Source organism: Myotis yumanensis, unplaced genomic scaffold, assembly GCF_028538775.1.
Source record: "Myotis yumanensis isolate MYYU_CA2020_CCGP unplaced genomic scaffold, mMyoYum1.0.hap1 SCAF_13, whole genome shotgun sequence".
Classification (NCBI taxonomy): Eukaryota; Metazoa; Chordata; class Mammalia; order Chiroptera; family Vespertilionidae; genus Myotis; species Myotis yumanensis.
The window spans coordinates 57,779,882-57,801,768 of NW_027223764.1; the positions used below are offsets into that span (position 1 = coordinate 57,779,882).

Below are 21,887 nucleotides of genomic sequence, written 5' to 3' on the forward strand. Positions count from 1 at the left end.
TCCATTGTATGCTCTTGCCTCCTTTGTCGAATATTAGTTGGGCATAGTGGTTTGGGTCGATTTCTGGGTTCTCTATTCTATTCCATTAATCTATATGTCTGTTCTTGTGCCAGTACAAAGCTGTTTTAAGAACAGTTGCTTTGTAATACAGCTTGATATCTGGTATTGAGATCCCACCTACTTTTTCCTTCTTTCTCAGGATTGCTGCAGCTATTCAAGGTCTTTTTTTATTCCAGATGAATTTTTGGAACGTTCATTCTAGATCTGTGAAATATGCCATTGGTAATTTAATGGGGATTGCATTGAATCTATAGATTGCTTTGGATAGTATGGACATTTTGATGATGTTGATTCTACCAATCCATGAACATAGTATGTTCTTCCATCTGTTTATGTTTTCCTCTATCTCTATTTTCACTGTCTTGTAGTTTTTTGCACATAAATCTTTTACCTCCTTAGTTAAGTTTATTCCTAGGTATCTTAATTTTTTTGGTGCGATGGTAAATGGGATTGCTTTTTTAGTCTCACTTTCTGTACGTTCACTATTGGTGTAAAGAAATGCCATAGATTTCTTGGCATTAATTTTGTATCCTGCTACATTGCCGAATTCATTTATTAAGTCTAATAATTTTTTGATGGAGGCTTTAGGGTTTTCTATGTACAGTATCATGTCATCTGCAAATAAGGACAGTTTTACTTCTTCTTTTCCAATTTGGATGCCTTTTATTTCTTCTTCTTGTCTGATCAAAATGGCTAGTACTTCCAGTACTATGTTGAACAGGAGTGGTGAGAGGGGGCATCCCTGTATTGTTCCTGTTCTTAGGGAAAATGGTTTTAGTTTTTGCCCATTGATTATGATGTTGGCTGTGGGTTTGTCATATATGGCTTTTACTATCTTGAGATATGATCCTTCTATTCCTACCTTGCTGAGAGTTTTTATCAAGAAAGGGTGTTGGATTTTGTCAAATGTTTTTTTCTGCATCAATTGATATGACTATGTGATTTTTATCTCTCAATTTGTTTATGTGATGTATCACATTTATTGATTTGTGGATATTGTACCATCCTTGCATGCCCGGGATAAATCCTACTTGGTCATGGTGTATGATCTTTCTGATATATTGCTGGATCCGATTTGCTAGAATTTTGTTGAGTATTTTGGCATCTATGTTCATGAGGGATATTGGCCTATAACTCTCTTTCATTGTGTTGTCTTTATCTGATTTTGGTAGTAGGGTGATGCTGGCTTCATAGAATGAGCTTGGAAGTGTTCCTTCCTCTTGAATATTTTGGAGTAGTCTGAGGAGGATAGGTTTTAGTTCTTCCTTGAATGTTTGGTAAAACTCCCCTGTGAAGCCGTCTGGCCCTGGGCTTTTGTTTGCTGGAAGCTTTTTGATTACTGCTTCAATTTCTTCCATTGTTATTGGCTTATTGAGATTTTTAGAATCTTCTGGATTGAATTTTGGAATGTTGTATTTTTCTAGGAATTTGTCCATTTCCTCCAGGTTGTCTAGTTTGTTAGAGAAGAGTTGTTCAGAGTATTTTTTAACAATTCTTTGAATTTCTGTGGGGTCTGTTGTTATTTCACCTTTGTCATTTCTGATTTTGTTTATTTGAGTCCTCTCTCTGCTTCTTGGTGAGCCTGGCTAGAGGTTCATCAATCTTGTTTATCCTTTCAAAGAACCAGCTCTTGGTTTCATTGATCTTTTGTATTGTTTTTTGGTCTCTATGTCATTTATTTCTGCTCTGATCTTTATTATCTCCTTTCATCTGCTCACTCTGGGCTTTTCTTGTTGCTCTCTTTCTAATTCTTTGAGTTGTAGAGTTAGATGATTTACTGTCATTTTTTCTTGTTTTTTGAGGTAGGCCTGTATAGCTATAAACTTTCCTCTCAGGACTGCTTTCATTGTGTCTCATAGGTTTTGGATTGTTGTGCTTCTATTGTCATTAGTTTCCAGGGTGTTTTTAATTTCTTCTTTGATATCATTGTAACCCAATCAATATTTAATAACATGCTATTCAGCTTCCAAGTGTTTGAGTGCTTTGAATTGTTTTTATTGTAGTTTATTTCTAATATTATGTCATTGTGGTCTGAGAAGATGCTTGGTATGATTTCAATCTTCTCGAATTTGGGGAGACATTGCTTGTGACCCAATATGTGGTCTATTTTTGAAAATGTCCCATGTGCACTTGAGAAGAACTTATATTTGGCGACATTGGGGTGAAATGTTCTGCAGATGTCAATTAAGTTCATCTGATCTAGTGAGTCATTTAGGATTGCTGTTTCTTTGCTGATTTTTTGTCGAGAGAATTTATCCAGTGATGTCAGTGGTGTATTAAAGTCCCCTACTATGATTGTATTGTTGTTGATCTCTCCTTTGATATCTTCCAGGAGTTTTATTATGTATTTGGGTTCTCCTGCATTGGGTGCATATATGTTTAACAGGGTTATATCCTCTTGTTGTATCAATCCCTTTAGTATTATGAAGTGTCCTTCCTTGTCTCTTGTTATGGCCTTCACTTTGAGGTCTACTTTGTTAGATATAAGTATTGCTACCCCAGCTTTTTTTTCATTTCCATTTGCCTGAAAGATATTTTTCCATCCCTTCAGTTTCATTCTGTGTGAGTCCCTTGTTCTGGGGTGGGTCTCTTGTAGACAGCATATATATGGGTCATGTCTTTTTATTCATTTAGCCACTCGATGTCTTTTGATTGGAGTATTTAGTCCATTTACGTTTAAAGTTATTATTGAAAGGTACTTGCTTGTAGTCACTTCTATTTTTGTGCCTGTATTCTTTCTTACCTTTTTATTTCTTCTTTTTACAGCATTCCCTTTAGAATTTCTTGCATTGCTGGCTTGGTAGTGATAAACTCCCTTAGCCTTTTTTTGTCTGCAAAGCTCCTGATTTCTCCTTCAATTTTGATTTATAGTCTTGCTGGATAGAGTATTCTTGGATTCAGTCCTTTGCTTTTCAACACTTTGTATACCTCCTTCCGTTCCCTTCTAGCTTGATGTGTTTCTGTTGAGAAATCATTTTATAATCTGATGGGGGATCCTTTGTAGGTAACTCTCTGTCTCTCTCTTGCAGCCTTTAAGATTCTCTCTTTGTCCTGTATATTTGCCATGGTAATTATGATGTGTCTTGGTGTGGGTCTTTTGGGGTTCATCTTGCTTGGGACTCTCTGTACTTGTGTAACTTTTTTCTTCCCCATATCTGGGAAGTTTTCTGTCATTATTTCTTCAAATAGATTTTCTAATCTTTGCTGCTCTTCTTGTCCTTCTTGCAGCCCTATTATGCATATGTTACTTCGTTTCATGTTGTCCCAAAGCTCCCTTAGGCTCTCCTCCTGCTTTTTAATTTTTTTCTCCAGTTGCTGTTCAGATTGAGCTTATTTCTTTACTTTATCTTCTAACTCACTAATTTGGTCCTCTGCTTCTAGTCTACTGTTGAAACCTTCCATGGTGTTTTTGATTGTAGCTATATCACTTTTCATTTCTTCCTAATTCTTGCATAGGTTGTTGATTTTCTCATCCATCCGGTGAATGAATTGTACAGCCATTACTCTGAATTCTTTTTCTGACATGTTGCATGCTTCAATTTCATTAATTTTCATTCTTGGTGACTCCTCATTTTCTTTCCTCTGGGGATTGTGTCATCTCCCCATTCTGACTATCTCCAGATGGTTCAAACGTCGAGTTGCGTGGGCCTGGGCTGTGTGCAGTGGGAGCTTCGCACCACCCTAGTGTCACTGAAGAGCTCTGAGTCAGCATTACTAGCACTTAATGTGTTCTCGTGTGCACACTTAGAATCAGGGACCCCACCTGCACGGTGCTGAAACAGAGACCCCCCTGGAGTGTGTTGAAAATCAGAGCCCCCGAGCGTGCGCCAGGAGTCAGAGTTCCCCAAGAATCCAGTATCAGAGTCTCTGCTGCTTCGCAAGGTGTTGCATTGAGAATCGGGGTCCCTGTGTGCATATGCACCAAGAATTGGAGTCACTGGCTCTTAGTGTTAATGCACTGGGAATCAGGGATCCCAGGGGCAGGTGATAAGAAACACAGTCAAGTCACTGGTGCTTGGTGCTGCCTCCCACCAGGAGAATCAGGGTCCCGGGGGTCCGTGCTGCAGGGAACAAGTTCCCAGTGTTCGCGTTAGTTCCCAGGCTAAGGTTCCTGTAGTCCATGCTGTGGGGGACAAGTTCTCAGTATTTGCGCGCTTCCAGGCTAAGGTTCCTGTAGCAGCACTGAGGCCCGGGGGAGGGGTGGGTCTATCAGTTACTATGGTGCTGCCCTTGAGCCTGTGGGGAGGAGGATGGGCTCTGTTACTCACAGAGATCTGCTGCGGGGATGTCTGGATTCTTGGTGTCTGTGGGTCTGTAGCTGTGGTCGCAGGTCTCTGTCCCCATTGGCTGCAGGGTCCTGGTTTGTGTCTGAGACCGGACTGGATGGTGCTGAGGCCAGAATCCTAGTCTCAAGCAGCTCTGTTTTTCAAGATGGCATGGTCTCTGTGCCCGTGCTGGCCGCTCAGGAGTGTCCGCGCTTGGAGTGGGGCTACGCCGTCTAAGACTGCCCGATTTGGCAGCCCCTTGGCAGACCTGCAGAATCTAACTGTCCCTAGCTCATACACACACACACCACACACGTCCACATACTCCTCTATTGATCCCTCGCACTCTCACATTCTCTCCCTCCTTACCTTCCTGCCAGTTGCCATCTTCCCGAGACCTCCCCACTTCTTATTTCACTCCCCAGAGGTAGTCACTGACTAATCTTTTATATTTTATATTTATAAAATATTTAAATAATCTTTTATATTTATAATAATCTTTTATATTAGATTCATGTTAGCCAAGGAAATTTTGACCATGTTTATAATACTACTAGAGGCCCAATGCATGAAAATTCATGCAAGAGTAGGCTTTCCTTCCCCTGGCTGCCGGCACTAGATTTCCTCTGGCATCTGGGATCTGGGTTTCCCTCCAGCCACAGGTGGACACCTGGGACACAGGCTTCTATCAAGCCCTGCTTCGTCCAGAAGGTCATCTGGAAGGACATCTGGAAGGACACCTGGTCTAATTAGCATATTATGCTTTTATTTTTATAGATGCTTGTACTGACAGATATTTCTTGTTTGAGGTTTACAAATTTTCTATTGAGTTCATACTAAGGAGGAGGAAAATTTAGCTTTCTTATAGCTTGATTAACCTATATAATTCTTCCCCACATGCTTCACTTTTCCCAGAATAGTTATAGCATTAGATTTTATTGGCCTCGAGCTTTAATAGTAGAGATGTCCTCAAATGTCTGAAGATTCTCATCTCTCCGTTCTCTTTTAAGAGTGGGGTGTTAAAGCTTTGGAGTGCTTTTTGCCAGAAGCCCATGTGATTGTTCTGTCCCATATTGCCTCCTTCCACTGCCCATGAGAACTTGTGTTCTAGAATCTAGACTTTCCTCCAAAATCACCCCAGAATAGGTGGGTGGGTTGAAGACTCATGTTTTCTGTAAAATCCTCTGGAAAATCCTCTTCATTCAAGGAGGAAACAAAGGAGAGGAGTAATACAAAATAGAGTTGGAAATGTTACCAATAGCGAGGAAAGGAGTTGCCTTGCACATAAATGTGGAGATTCTGAGAGGAAGTCTGTATTGTGAATGGATTGACAGAGTCTAGTGCTTTGCTATCCAACAATGTTGGTTACAGCAGTGTCCCTGATCTGTTGAGTAAAGTGGGGAGAGCAAGGATTTTGCAGCTACATCAAGATTTAGATTCATGTTAGCCAAGGAAATTTTGACAAAGTCCTTGACATGTTAGAGCCTGTTTTCTCATTGTAAAAAATAGAAATAATGCTAATAACATAAGGTTGTTTTGGCATTGGAAATCATGTTTGTAAAGTGTATGGTACATAGATGCTTCATAAATGATAATCGAGATATTATTGGAATACCCTTTCCTTAGTTTCCTCACCATCGGTGACAGTTTTAGATGCAGCCTGGAGGAGGTAAAAGGATATTATAGAGGGGAAGGATGCTATAGGGTAAGTGGGAATCACACATATAAACATGACATTAAAATTATTTATGGGCATGATGATCACTGGAGGTGAGGGGAAGGGCCTCGTTGGCAGGTCCCTCTGATTCACATGCCATACAAAATGTATAAGCCAGATGTTATAGTAAAAGAGCCCAGGGCAGAGTACTAGCCTCAGTTTCACCCTTTGCCATCTGTAAGACCTTCAGATGTATGTAGTCAGTGAACCTCATATTTGCCTTCCCTAATCTGGAAGTACGCCAACCCACAGAGATGTGGGATTGCTAAGACTTCTGAACTCTGGGCAGATAGGACACATGTAAGTGTTTCCTACTGAGACAGACACGATGAGGTCAGGACCCCATCACCCTTCGGTCTCCTCGCTTGCCATTTAGTGACTGAAGTATGAGCAATCAGCGTGAAGACCTGAAGGGAGGGACAACAGAGGCCTGCAGTTTCCTGCTGCTCAGGACTCCATGCAAGCAGCACAGAGATGTCCTGACTACAGCTGCCCTCTGGCAGGAGTGCTGGAAAGGCCTTTCATGTCCCAGGTGTCTCAGCTTTGTGGGCCAATAAGAAAGGATGGAAATAAAACGTTCTGAGACCACATCCTCCCTGCCAGGGACCCTGTTGGGATGTTAGTAAATGAGGGCCAGGAGAGCCAACGTATTAGAATCAGAATGTGCTTTCCAATCAACCCATCCTCCCTCATCCCTTACCAAGTGGTCCCACCTAATGTGACCAACCATCAGGTTTGCCAGCCAAGCTCCCTCATCCCCCAGCACACAGGTCTGGTTGGTCATGCTCCCCACAACTCACATTGCTTAAAGTCACCACAGGGTGACCTAGTGAAGTCTCTGAGGGTGTGTGCCTGGCTTCAGCTACATGAGGTGGGGAGTGACTAAAGGGCCTGCTGGAAGGTTGGGAGGCAGAAGTCTGCCTGCTTGATGGGGTCCTGTCATCTCTCTACCTCCGGTTCCTTTGTTTTCAGATCAGACAACATGAAAAACAAACGGGAGGAAATTTACAGCATTGTGGAGAAAATGGTGAAGAAGTACACGAAGTACGGTTGGTGCTTTCCTCCCCCGCAGAGTCCAAGCGGTTTGACTCCGTGGGAAGGGGGGCCCTCTAGTCAGGAGCACAGAGCCCAGGGCAGCGTTCTGAGCGGGAAGGAAAGTCACACCAGTGCCATCAGCTGGGGAGGTTTTTTGTGGCTCCTTCCTGGAGGGCAAGCCATGGGACAAGGGAAACAGTCTGTGCTTGAGGGACTCAAGATTAGGAAACAGGCAAACAGGGTAACTGAACACGGACAAATGGTGTCGAGGGCCAAAGGAAAAGGGCAACGTAAAAGGCAAGTCTTCTCAAAAATGTGAACTAGGCCCCCCAAAATGGAGAAATTCATAGGTGTCATGCACCCCCTCTGGCTGCTCCCTAGGGTCATTCTGACCCCATGTGTATATTCTCTCACGAGGAGTGCTTTGTCCCCAGCCCCAAACTGAGGATGTCCTTCATCACTTCAGATGGCAAAACCCTCATGAAACCCACCTCAGACAGGTAAGTGCTGCTTCATCCCCTAGGCAGGCCCAGTGGCCCAGGCTGAAGGGAGAGCCAGTGAGTGAGGGGTTCCCTGAGACAGAAGGGGGAGCACACTGGTGTGCAGGTGTGCTGGCTAAGCTTCCCCTCCCACCTGTGCCCACCCTGGACCCAGCCCCAGCCCCCAGCCCCCTCTGCACCTGGCTGTACTGGCCCTGACCATCCCTTTCCTTCTAGACCAGCGGTTCTCAACCTGTGGGTCACGACCCCTTTGGGGGTCGGACGACCCTTTCACAGGGATCGCCTAAAACCATTGGAAAACACATATATAGTTGCATATTGTTTTTGTGATTAATCACTATGCTTTAATTATGTTCAGTTTGTAACAATGAAATTGGAGGTCACCACAACATGAGGAACTGTATTAAAGGGTCATGGCATTAGGAAGGCTAAGAACCACTGTTGTAGACCATCTCTGCCCTGAGTCCCTCCCTACCGTTTTCTTAGCACAGGCTGGCTGTGAGCAGTCCTGGGATCTGGTACCACAGAGGTGTGGTCCTTTATGAATATGGCCCATGTCTGGCACCTGCCGTGCTCTCTCACTCTCTGCCCTGGGCAAGTGGGCTTGGGGCCAGGACAGAGACAGAACCAGAAAGGATGTGATTTCTGATTGAAGGGAAAGGCTTCAGTGGAGGGGAGCTGGGTCCCGTGGTGTGTCTGAGATCGGAGGTCCTGAGTTGTAAGCAGCAGGTGGGCTGGTGTTTGAGGAAGGCGGCCACCCCTGCATCCCAGGTGGGCCGTCAGCAGCCCCATCATGGTGCCCACGCCTGACAGTGGGAAGTTATGGAGCTTCTGAGCAGCTGGGAGGCTGAGATTCCCATGGACACACCAGAGTGGAACCCAATTCAGAGTGGGTGAGGCGCCACAGAGAGTGATGGACGCTTAGGAGGGGCGGCAGGCCAGGATTTGTGGCACACGGTGTTGTGCAGGCTCTGGGAGAGAATCAGAAGCAGCAGGTGACACAGAGACAGCCAGGCTGCAGGAGCGGGTGAGACCCAGTGCATGGCCATAGCACCCCATGTCCAGCTCAAGGAGGAGCAGGAGGGCCTGGCTGCTCTCCCTACAAGGGGAGGGAAGGCACGGTTCTCATTGGGTGTGTGGCTTGTGTTTAGGACAGAGAGGCCTGGGTGGGTTTGAGGTGGGTGAAAGCAAGTCCATGGGCAGGGACTCTGGAGGGGGCAGGGAGAGTGGCAATGGGGGCTGGGCCTGGGCCTCTGGTGGAAGAGCACCCCCTGGGGGACAGGGAGACCACTGCCTCCTCCAACAGCTGGGGCTCAGGGCCTGACCTGGATGAGCTGTGGAGGCCCTAGGGAATGTCCCAGGTCCTCTCTGGAAGGTGAAGGTGGGGCTGTCTCCCAGGGGTGGTGCCCAGAGTGTAAAATCCTGGGTGTGGGAGGTGACACTGGAACAGGAGGTCTTCTAGAGGCAGCAGGAGCCAGGATTCCTTCAGGAGCAGAGCTTAGAAGGGGGCTGGCAGGGTAGAGCCAAGGAGAACCAGCTCAGGAGAGCAAGGCCAGGCTAGCTGGGTCCTGGGCCAGAGCTGGGGAGGGCTGGCTGGCATGGCAGCGCAAGTGTGCTGCTGTGGGAAACACGCAAACTTTCCAAAGTGTGGTGAGTGCAGGGGAGGGTGTTTGTGCTGTGCTGGACAGGGCCTGGCTCGGCCTCGCTGGCCATGGACCCTTCCCCTCCCTCCTGGGCTGTGCCAGCTCGCCCCCAGGGCAGCAGCTCTTCTGCCTGCAGGGAGACACCAGTCTTCGGGCCCAGGCTCCGCTCCACCTTCTGTGGCAGCTCCTCCCTGTCCCTTTGGATTAGCTTGAACCTTAGCCCCCAGCGCATGCGCCCAGGCCGTGCCCTGCTCCCTGCACTAACAGTGTGGACAGGTGCCACCCAGGCAGCCTGCAGAGGACTGCTCTTCCCTGCATGGCAGCCCCAGGGCCTTTTCCCAGTGGTGCTCTTGTTCTTAGGAGCATGTTGAGGCTGGAACCCTCACACTCGCACTAAGTATCTTGACTACTTCCTGTAACACGGACCCAGAGGGGCAGAGCTTGGGAGGAGCCAGTGGACCTCAGGGTCTGTAGCAGGGGAGGTGGGCACAGGCAGGGCCTTAGCAGGATGGCCTTTTCCAACTCAGCCTTACCTGTTGGAAGAGAGTGTGTTCCCTGAGGGACGTCTCAGAAACTTCACACACTGCCAGTCACGTTGTAGGTGCGGGGTTGACACTGCACATGCATGGATGCTCCCCTCTGACCACAGACGGTCCAGGAGGGCCCTTGGTGACGTCCATGTGCCTGAGACAGTGATGAGCTCAGAGAGAGCCAGGCCGTAGCCCTGGAACCAGCAGAGCATCATCCCCAGCCCCACTCAGTGCTCACCAGATGGGCGACAGAGCAGGACTGAGCAAGGCCCATCAATTTCAAAGTCACAGGGCAGAAGGGCCATGGCAGGGCCACTTGGCTGTGTCCTCTCCCTTCTAGGCAGGTCAGCCCCATGCTAAAGGGCATCAGGACAGCTTGGGGTAAAATGGCAAGCCCCCTCCCTGCTTGCATCACCATAACTACGTCCCTGGCTTCTGTAATCCCGATTGCTTTTTGGTGGAGTGACAGTGAGAAGCAGGGGAGAGGGAGGCTAAGTGTGTGTGCACGTGGCACTCTCTGGCCACAGTCTGGGGACTTCCCCCTATGCTCAGGTAAGGAACCGAGCCCTCCCACTGTAGCCTAGGCAACAGATCTGCAGCAAGATGTGGATGGGAAGTCATGTCTACTGGGGGCTGGGCAGTGGTGGCTCTGGAGGCCAGGGCCCCAGAGGGTTGGCCCAAGGGAGGGGGGTTAGGAGGACGGCGGGGGGTGGTGCTGCTCAGCTCCAGGGCTATCCCTGTGCTGCAACCTCCCTGGCTGGGGCACTGGGCCCCACTGAGGCCTGTGCTCACCCCAAGGCCCTGGCAGCAGGCTCTGAGTGTCTGAGGGTGCAATGTGGCGGGAGAAGCAGCCCAGAGCACAGGCAACCATGGGATGGCAGGCAGCGTGGGCATAGAAATGGGAGAGGCAGGCCGCCCGCCCTGCGCCTCTAGAGGGGGCTGCCTGAGGAGTGTCCAAGCTCTGCTTGATTGTGACGCCCACCCCTTCCTCCCCAAACTGCATCAGATACCCAGAAGCTTAGCATGTAAGGTAGAAAGAATGTGTATATATGCCATGTATGGGAGACAAAGAACCTAGGAATGTGTATAAGGCAAAAACCCCGTCGCTGGATAGGACTCTGCTGAGCTAGCCTTGGTGCAAATAAACAGTCCTCTTCTGAACCTCCGATGCATTTGGTTTGTCGCTTCCTGCCATAGTGATTTCTGCCATAACATTTGGTTCCCTGACCGTGAAGCTGACAGCCCCGCTGGTCCTTTGAGCCACCGTTATCAGAAGCCAGTGAGAGGGGGTGCTAATTTCCGCCCCCACGACAGAAAGTGAGGTGTGCCACTGGTAATTTCACTGAATCCAACCCTCGCCAGGCCCGACTGTAGCCAGTCACCCCTGTGCCCAGGGAGGACAGTCCTGCCAGGACTTCAGACCGCCAAGTGTCCCCGGGGACCCAGGACCAGTTCAGGCCCGCCTTTAAGGCAGTAGTGAGGTTTGATCACCTCCTGAGCAGTTTAGTCACCACAGAGGACAGGGAACTCCTGGGTTGGAGTCCAGAACCCAGTCTGAATCTCTGTGTGTGTGCATGTGTGTGTGTGTGTGTGTGTGTGTAAAAGGCTGTCTGCTGGTGACGTGGCCCTGCTGACCTCCATCCCTGGGAAGAAACTTATGCCAGGGCCTTGGAGAGGGAGGAGCAGATGGGGTCTCCTCTGCTGGGCCGTGGTCCCTATTCCCCCAGGTCAGATCTCTGAGCTGTTGAAGGGCCCCCGGCATGGAAAGCTGCAGCCATCCCTGACTTCTGGATGCCAGCTTCCATGCCCCCATCACTGGGTGCCAGGGTCCAGCCACCCCACTGGGCGCAGAAGTGCCCTGGAGGCTGAGGGCCCAACCCATTTCCCCTCTCCTTATGGTAGGGCAGGAGGGGGTGCACAGCCATCCACTGCAGCACTGTCCTATTGTCTCTGGTTCTTTCCCTGTTCCCACTGCGTGCTGACCTCTGCCTCTTTGTCCTGGCCTCCAGCCCCAGAGAGCAGAGTGGGCCAGTCCCAAGATAAGCGCCAAGTGGTTGAGGAAGGAACCCAAAGCTTTTGTAGGCCTGGGCTTGCACAAGGAGTGGCCAGCCCCACAGGGGAATAGCAGGCAAGATGGGGCTAAGCGGGCGGGGCAGGGTTAGGTCCCGCCCTTGCAGCCCTGAACAGCCTGGCCAGCCCCTGGGTCTCCTACCTCGAGCACCTCCTGGTTCCTAGTCCCGTGGCCTTGGCCCGGCCGGAGTCACTGGAAAACTGGGTTCTGTATCAGGGCTGGAGGCACAGCACTCGAGCCCTGGCTTAGGGCTGAGCCACTGAGAGACAGAGCCACCAGAACTGTGTCAGTAGGAGTCCTTGTCAGGACTCTGTAGGAGAGAAACAGAGCGAGACACAAACCTGAAGACAAAGGTGGCCAGAGACACTGTTGCAACTACATACCTAGTTAAAGCTAGAAACTAAGGCAAGAAGAGGCTTCAAGAGCAAAACAAGTAAAGGGGCAGAGATAGATTTGGAAATAGAAATGGAAATAGGCTGGGTTAAAGACAAGACAGGGCAAAGATAAAAATCAGGGGAAACAGAATCAGAAATAGGTCCTTAAATAGACCAGGGTCAAGGTAAGGCTGGAGACCTGAGCCAAGGACATGGGCAGAGAAAGGAAGGCTTGGAGAAAGCAGAGGTAAGGGGGATGCTATTTCACATCCCTGAGCCGCCTGCAGGGTGGGTGCTCAGTTGTGCGCATGCACTGTGCATGAACACACTGCAGGGGAGTAGAGGGAGAGTAAGAACCTGGAGTACCCGTAGGCCCTGGGTCCTCGGCCCTCATCTCTCTGGCCCAGTTCTCCACCCCATCCCCATGCTGCCCAGGATCAGGATCCCACATGCTGGGACTAATTAAGGCTCCCTTGTTGTCCCCATGGTCCGGGCTGTATATAAGGTAGTCACTAGAAGCCCCGGCTACCCGGACCAGTTTCCTTATATAGATCAATAGTTAAAAATAGCTCAGGTCAAGCCTTCCTGATCCAATTCTGCGTTACTGGTTAGGGACAATGTAAGGTCCTCATGGCACAAAGTGAAAGGAAAACTTCACGAAAAGTACAGCAGCCTCCCATATTGCAAGGGAATTCCGAGGAAGCCAGCCTGCCACCATCACCACCAGAGACACCTGATCCTGTAGAAAGATGTCTTAGGTCAGGAGCCCAAGGACCAAGACCCCCAGCGGCAATGCAGATGCCACTGCAGGAAACAAGAGGTCCCCCCAAAGTAGATCCTGACAGGGCCCTACAAGAGGGGGGATCAGTCTTCTATCAGCCATTCTCCACCATTGACCTCCTCAACTGGAAACATCACATGCCGCCATATTCTAAAAAACCCCAGGCAATGGTAGATCTCCTGGAATCCATATTTCAGACTCTTCGCCCCACCTGGGTTGACTGTAAACAGCTCCTCCTTACCTTGTTCAACACAGAAGAATGCCAGAGAATTGTCACTGAAGCCAGGAAATGGCTCCAAACTCAGGCACCAGCTGGACATTTAGACATAGAGGCCTGGGCATGGGAAGCCCTGTCTTATGAGGAGCCATGCTGAGAACCAGATGTTACAGGAGACCAGAGGAAAACCAAGCAACACCCAGAGAATGGAGGTACACTATTTATTACACATGCAGGCTCAGAGAAAGATTTCAAATTCTGAGCCAAAACATGAAGGAAGCCCTCCACTTTTATATCTTTCCAGCCCTTTGTCTTCCAAATAAGGGCTTTTTTGGTCCCCTTTGCAAATTCTTAAAAGTCCCATATGCTGGGGCCTTGAGACCACAACTAAAGGCCTGGCCTGGCACCAGCACTGATATCTCCATCTGGGAATAGTATATGGCCTCTCTAAAATGGGGTTAAACAGGTCTTGCAGGACCAGACAATTAAAGGGGCAATGGATAGACTATAGGTTAATAAGAATGTGCATTAGGTTAATGGCACAGATTCAGATTACTAGCCCCCCAAAAATGTCTCATTTTCCCCATCATTCCCCCTCTTTGATCCTCAAGCTGATTTTCAGCCTTGGGGATTCAATAGAAGACTCAAAGCTATGGAGTAGGGTGTTCAGCAGCTCGAGTATTTATCTTTATTACCTATGAGATTGTAATGGCAGTCCAGAGACCTGATCTGGAGTAATATTGGGGCTTTAGGACTTACTGATTTTATCTCTATTAGCTGTTCTAACCTGTTTGCTTTCTTAGAGGAAGGGAGAGGGAGCCTGCACAGGTTTCTTCATTTCTGGCTTCAGAGCAGTTGGAGTGGTGAGAAGCATGTCTCAGGGTCCCATCTATTTCTTCTTCAGTTGGCCCATCGTCCTTGCTCATGTCTGTCTTACTGCCTAATACATCCTCTCAAGGATCCTGGCTCTGAATTCTTTTAGGGAAAATGAACGTCGGTGGGCTCCTCTGACTACTCCCATGCTGAAGGGGGACAGAGCTTTCTTTCAGAGCCAAGAGATCCTTGCTGTCTGTCAGAGGGACGATGAGCCTGGGCACAGAAGGAGGTGGGCTTGTGTCCTGGTGGAGACAAACTGTATTATAAAATTTAGTATTATTGAGCAATTAGAATAGCAAGAGTTACAACAAATGGTCTGGTGGAAGGGAAAGAAAACATTTAAGTTCTAATAATTTCTATTGAAATAGAATTTTTTTCCTTAAAATTACCTTATGTTTATTAAAGAGCCAAATTTAAGACTAATTTATCTATTGCATTCAATTTGGCCTGATGGTTTGCATAAACATAACAAGAATGGTAACTGACCACTTTTGCTGGAATTTCATGATTGAGTCTCAATGGGCCCCGTAGGGCGGGGAAGCCAAGCCATCCAGCTGCTGTCAGGCCTGCCAGCAGTATCTGCTGGGTTAGGTGAATTCCTCACTGGCTCTACCCGGGCCCATACCCTAGGTTTCAAGGCCTATCTCAGTAGCCTTTCTACTCCTCACGGCCTAGAATGCATGGGGGTTCTGCAGGGATGTAGAGGTGACCTTATTGCTCCCCTTTTACTCTGACCAACCACCAGTGATGGTAGGGTATGGTCCTGACACTCCAGTGCCATCTATTTTGAGAACTACCAAGCAAGATACCAGGCTTTCTCTATGGCACTCTTATTGGCTTCAGATCTTCAGAGTCCAGAGAGCTCTTTAAAACATGATACTCCAGTCAAAGTTTTTGGTCAGTAAAACTACTATTGGAAACCAGTCTTATTGAATGTATGCAAAGAAATGCATTGCCATGATTCATTTATTAAGATTTGCTAAATTTTGGAGGGATAATATAGGGGGAAAAATACACTGACCTGCTTTAAGATCTTCTGATTTTCCTTGTTAGTCCTTTTCATGGACTTTCCAGAGTAATATTTTTCTAAATGTATTATAATAAAACAGTACTGTCTTTTAATGACTAGAAGAAATTTAAAATGCATCTATACTCAAATAGATAATTACAGATATCCCTGTAGTAGGGTTCCCCCTACTTGACTCATCCTTAAACTACATATGGTCTCTGGGAGGGGTGACATGCCCTCTCAGAACAGACTAAGGGAGTAGCTCTTCTATATGAGCTTTATCCCTTCACAAGGTCTCACATGTCACAGGACCTCACAGGGTCTGTAATTCCTGTGACAGAGGGCTGGTACTCACCTCTTCCCTCTGTTCCAAACAGGCCTCCCCCACTTTCCTAAAGTTGAGGTTTGTGCCACCCCTGACATGGGGATGGTCACAAGGCTGCATGCAGGCTGACAACCATCTTTCAACAAGAGAGCATCAGCTCCCAGTTTTCTTTCATAACTGGGACCAAAACCTGATGGGTATCCTTCCCTGCCTATTTGGGAAACTGCCCTCTTGGCAGCTGGCACCCTTTACTTCTTTTTGGGGTTCAACCCCACATAACCCCCTTCCAGGACAGATAACATACAGCCATAACAATGACGCTCAGTGTGGGAAACTAGACACTCGCCAGTTACTCCCAAAGACTATCAAGGTCTGTAGACCAACACAGGTCTATAGTAGTTGCTGGCAGCTGCATTCAAATCTGCAAGAGAATCAAAGGTTAATATAGCATATTGACATAATGAAGTATAATATTGGTACTGTGGCCATATCTGTCAGCTAAATCTTATGCCATTAATGATGATACATGGTAGGGCTACATAAAACATCTCTGAGGGAGGGTGCCTAAGACCACTGTTGACCCTCCTTATATAAAGTAAAACTGTTCTTGACTCTCTGAAGTCATGTCTATTGAGAAGGCATCAGCCAAGTCCATCACGTAGGGCATTGCTCTTATGCCACCCACGGTGATCCATGCACTTCGCTACAACCAGCACCTCGGAGTGTAGCAGGGGAGTCACCTTGCTCAGTTCTCTGCAGGCCACTGTCAGAGCTGTGCGTGGCAGCCGGTTCTGATTCTTCTCTCTAGCCATAAACACAGTCTGTCTCTGGTTCAGGGAGAGTGTTTTCCCTCCGCCCTCTTCTGTTAACCCTGTTTACCAGTTATAGGGTCTTGCCATCCTTGTCTCTTGCTGCCCTTTGGCTTTAAGCTGCCAGCATCAAACAGCCAGGGCTGCAGCTAGAAACAACTTTGCATATTGCAAAGTGCTCTGGAGGCTGCAACCTGGGCATCAGGCCCCCACCTTCCCACCTGTCCCCTTTGTGGCAGAGCAGTGTCCAGGTCTCGGCCAAGGGGGTGCACTGGAAGGGGATATCAGCCCCTCCTCTCCCGGCAGCAGCAAATACTGGCAGCTGCAGTTGTATTTCTGAACCCTTTTGGCACATTTGCAAACAGGGAGCTTTCACTAGCTCTATTGCTGGCTGCTTTTACAGATCCCGGGGCTCACTGTTTGTCTTTCTTTAAGCAGCAAACCAAATGCTTGTGTCTTTCATTGTGTGTTGTAAAACACTTATAACTCACTGGGGAGCAACTTGGGTGTCAGGTCACTGGCATCCCCGGCTTCTTCCTGCAGCTGGCGGCTTGGGTGTGGATAGCAAATGACACTGATTGGATTTTTCCTATTAGTATTCCTCAGTACTTTGATGTAAGTTATTTACCCTTTCTTTAGGGAGGCAAAATGCAAATCATTTACCTTTCGTGGCTTACTGGCCTGTATTATTTAATTAATTTTCTTTTAATATTTCCCTTCTCCTTCTGACTACATACATAAATTTTATAAATTTTATATTTCTAAATTAACCTTTAAACCTTCTGTGTCCTTCAAAAATGCATAACCATGCCTCAGACCTTCCACTAAGTATTTTTACTTTAATATTCTTTCTTTTTGCTATATCTTCAGTAACTTTTACTGGCCTTTTCTTTCTTTTTTTCTTTAAAATGTGTTAGAATTCCTTATTCTTAGAAACCTCAATCTTTCAGTGATTACCAAAAAGTAAACAGCATTTCTTAGATTAACATTTATGAACGCACTTTAAATATACTTTTGCTTTCAAGAAAATACACCTTGAACAAAGTACAAGAGACCTTCTAGGATGAAACTAAGAGCAGGCAAATTAAAACCTGTAACATTATGTTAGTTTTCTGTTTTTGCATTTCTTATTTTTACATACATAGATATTCTGAATTTCTTTTTTAAAATATATTTTATTGATTTTTTTACACAGAGGAGGGGAGAGGGATAGAGAGTTAGAAACATTGATGAGAGAGAAACATCCATCAGCTGCCTCCTGCACACCTCCTACTGGGGATGTGCCCACAACCAAGGTACATGCCCTTGACCAGAAGTGAACCTGGGACCGTTCAGTCCGCAGGCCAATGCTCTATCCACTGAGCCAAACCGGTTAAGGCATCCTGAGGTTTTTTTTTTTTTTTTAAAAACAGCTTTTCTGCACTTCTATATTACCTGGGTGCAGATGGGCTGAGACCTAGCGGTGCCAGGGGGTGCGTCGAGGTAGGGAGAGATAGGTGTTTCCCATTTTTGTTTTTTGAGGGCTGCAAGCCGCTTTGATGATGGAAGGGTCTGGTCCATTCTTGACTCCTCCTACTCCAGGTCTATTCTGGCTATCGGAGCTACGCTGTGTTCAAGGCTGAAAGCTCTCTGTAAGATATCTGCTAAGTACAATAAGTCTTTCTCTGCCCTGCTCTATTCTCTTTAACCCTTTAGGATTTGGACCTTAGGGTCCCCTGAACCAGCAGCACAGCCTTAAACAAAGCTTCCCTTTCCCAGATAGCAATAGCCGACTTTTAAATTACCCCTCCTTCTTTTAGTCTAGCTAATCAGCTGAGCCACATGGGTCTTCCAGCAGAGTTTTAACTTTTTTTTTGCTCTAACTCCTTTCACAGCTTAGAAAAACTGGCTTCTGATGGCACAGTGGCCTTAGGGCAGTTAGGACCTTATTAAGATAGCTCTCCTCCTGAGGGGGAGGCTGGGATTGTAAATCGCTGTTCCCTTCGATCATCTCTGAAAAGCTTTATTTAAATTCTTTATTATACCTTAATAACTTTGAGATTTGGTCTTGACTATAGAATTAATGCTTTTCTAGTCAGGCCAATAAAATATTATAAAGTTCCTTTATTGAATATATTGTTGTCCAGCAATCTTATTTTGCTAGGCTCGGAGCCAGAAACCACCTACTTCTTTGTTTAACGATGGCACAAAGTAGCTTTCGCTTCACACAGGCTCTCACACTTACATTCATACACCAGACAGTCTGAGTTTTGACTTTTACCCACAGAAAGTCCCTGAGGCAAATATTTTGCCTAAGTAGTGTTCAGCTACTTTTTCTGCCCCTAAAGGCATGCCTGAACTTGGACTGCACTTTAGTTGACACTCACTCAGAGTTTAAACAGTCCACTCGATTCCTGACTGATTTACCTGAGAAAGTCATATGACTTCCTGGGAGGTGATCAAGCTCCTCTTCCACTCTCTCAGAGTGGGCCTGACTACGTGGAGCCCCTACCTTACTGTTTCTGTTGACAGGTTCAGAAATGTCCGTCCACTTTCTCCAGATGCTGGCCGGGTCCTAGGCTGAGGTCTGGGAGCACCTGGAGTCTCCCAGTTCAATTCAGCAGAGCCTCCCAGAGGCCTATCCAGTGCTCCTGGTCCCCAAACCCAACCCAATCACCAGAGGTCAAAATGACCAGTGCAGTTGGGCTTCTAGGTCAGGGAACCAGATGTTACAGAAGATCAGAGGAAAATGAAGCAAAGCCCAGAGAAATGGAGTTACACTGTTTATTACACATGCAGGCTCAGAGAAAGATTTCAAATTCTGAGCCAAAACATGAAGGAAGCCCTCCCCTTTTATATCTTTCCAGCCCTTTGTCTTCCAAATAAGGGCTATTCTGGTCCCCTTTGCAAGTTCTTAAAGAGCCCCATGTGCTGGGACCTTGAGACCACAACTAAAGGCCTGGCCTGGCACCAGCACTGATAACTCCATCTGGGAATAGTATATGGCCTCTCTAAAATGGGGTTAAACAGGTCTTGCAGGACCAGACAACTAAAGGGGCAGTGACTAGACTATAGGCTAATAATAATGTACATTAGCCTAATGTACATTAGGTTAGTGGCACAGATTCAGATTGCTAGACCCCCCAAAACGTCTCATTTTCCCCATTACAAACATAGAGGAGGAAAGAAATTGCCTAGAAAGATACTGACTCATCTTCCTCCAAGGGATAAGGGCAAGAGCCAAGAAGCCTACAAACATGGCAAAGACCTCTGAGGCTTTATAGAAACCAGATGAGAGTCTGGCTGACTTCTATGAGAGACTCTGTAAAGCCTACAGGGTCTACACTCTGTTCAACCCAGAGGACCCTGACAACCAATGCATGGTCAATGCTGTCTTTGTAGGACAGCCTCAAACCGACATTTGACAAAAGCTCCAGAAATTAGAGATATGCTGGAAAGAATGCCACTGAATTACGGGAAATCGCCCACAAAGTCTTTGTAAACTGTGACTGTGCTGCCAGGAAGGAAGCAGACCAAAAGATGAAGCAGAAAGTGGCTTTCCTAGCTGTAGCTTTGGGGAACCCAGCCCCACCAAGGACAAAAAACACAACAGAAACAGCGAAGAAATAAAGAACCATAAAGGAAAGTGCCCCTGAGACAAGACTAATGTGCCTACCATAAGGAATCCGGACCCTGGACGAATGAGTGCCCCAACCATCAAAAAAGAAAACCAGGAACTTCTGCTCTACCCAGCCTCTACCAGCCAGAACCACCAGAGGCCAATCTGATTGGCCTGGCAGGAGTGGACTCTAATGGGCCCCCATGAGCCCATAGTCAAAATGAAGGTTGGGAGTCAAACAATAAATGTTATGGTGGACACAGGGGCTGAAAACTCTGTAGTGAAGCAAAGGGTAGCACCCCTATCACGACAGAAAGTAAGGGTTACCAGGACCACAACCCATAGACCATTCTGTGGCCCTTGACAATGCTGGCTGGGGGGCCACCAGGTGATTCATGAGTTCCTGTATAAACCACTGCAAAATCCTGACCCCATTCTGTACATGGATGGCAGTAGTTTCATGAGTGAGGGCAAAAGGTATGCTAGGTATGCAATAGCTTCAGATTCTGAAACTTTGGAAGCAAAAGCCCTTCCTGAGGGATGGTCTGCCCAAAGAGCAGAACTGTGGGCCCTAGTGAGGGCATTAGAACTTAGCAAGGATAAGCAGGTCAACATATATACTGACTCACGCTACGCCTTCACCACCCTACCTATACATAAAACTATATACAAGGAAAGAGGACTCCTGACAGCTGCAGGGAAAGGAATCAAAAACCAAATGAAATCCTGAAACTGTTAGAGGTAGTCTAGGAACCAAAGGAAGTAGCAGTCATCCGCTGCAAGGGCCACCAAAAAGGAAAAGACTCAGTGTCAGAGGGGAACTGTCAGGCAGACACTGCAGCTAAACAAACTGCAAGAGAACAAGAAACACCATCCAAAATCATGCTGGCCCCAGAAGTACCTACACCCCCCAAAATATACAGCTCAGGAAGAGGAAGGCACAGCAAGAGGGAGGAAATGTGACCAAGGAAAGATGGTGGGCACTCCCAGGCCACAGAATCTATGTGCCAGAACAAATAGCCCACCGGGTGGTCCTCCAGCAGCATGAACTCACCCACCTGGGAAAAACCGTTCTAGAAGCCTTACTGAGCTGGTACTACCTGATTGCTCAACTTCCTCCCCTCTGTGCCTCAATCTCCCAACGCTGCCTTCTCTGTGCTCAAAATAATGCCAGATAAGGCCCCATTGGGCCAGCCAGAATCCAGCGCTGTGGCCATGCACCCTTTAAAGATCTAGAGGTAGACTTCACTAAAATGGGACCCAGCAGGGGAAACAAATATCTCCTGGTTTTTTGTCTGTACTTTTTTGGGCTGGGTTGGGGCTTACCCCACACATACGGGTGGGAAAAAGCAAAAAAAAAGTAACCAAAGCTCTACTAAGAGACATCATTCTGAAATATAGGATGCCATTGACTAATGGCCCAGTCTTCACGGCAGAAGTGGTGCAGCAGGTTGCTAAGACTCTGGGCATCCAATGGAATTTACACGGCCTACTGGCTGCAAAGGAAAGTAGAAAGCATGAATTGGATACTTAGCAGGCTATGACAAAGCTATTTCAGGAAACTAACCTGCCTTGGACTGACATACTGCCTCTGGCTCTTCTGCTGGTATGTTGTACCCCTCGGGCAAAGATAGGGTTCTCCCCTTTTGAAATCCTATATAGGAGACCTCCCCCACTAACTAACTCAAGGGAGACATAAAATAACTAGGAAATTTAGAAATTCAGAAACAATTGCAAGGACTAGGAAAAACCGTCCTTAAGGTACATAGATGGGTAACTCATAGAACGCCCATTTCCCTGGGGATAACTGTACACCCCCACAGACCAGGGGATCAAGTCTGGGTAAAATACTGGAAGAGAGAACCCCTCAGAGCAACCTGGAAAGGGCCCTATTTACTCATACAGCCCTTAGAGTTGCAGGTCTGAACACCTGGATCCACCACTCCCGGGTGAAGGCAGCCAACCAAGGATGGCCAATCTGAAGGAAAACAAACAAACAAACAAAAAACAACAACCAGAACAATCCTCTGCAAATCACCCTAAAGAAGTCAGTAAAACCTACTTATCAGTCTACACA

The 21,887-nt window shown here is 47.2% G+C and overlaps 1 protein-coding gene across 1 annotated transcript in view; it reads left to right on the plus strand.

Annotated features, from left to right (window-relative positions):
- Positions 1 to 21,887, plus strand: part of LOC139021561 (anthrax toxin receptor-like) — a 69,403-nt gene that overhangs the window by 19,729 nt on the left and 27,787 nt on the right. Inside the window, exons 2-3 of the mRNA XM_070431947.1 lie at positions 7,015 to 7,086; positions 7,512 to 7,577. Of these exons, the coding sequence (XP_070288048.1) occupies positions 7,015 to 7,086; positions 7,512 to 7,577 (138 nt within the window). The remainder of the gene's footprint in view (positions 1 to 7,014; positions 7,087 to 7,511; positions 7,578 to 21,887) is intronic.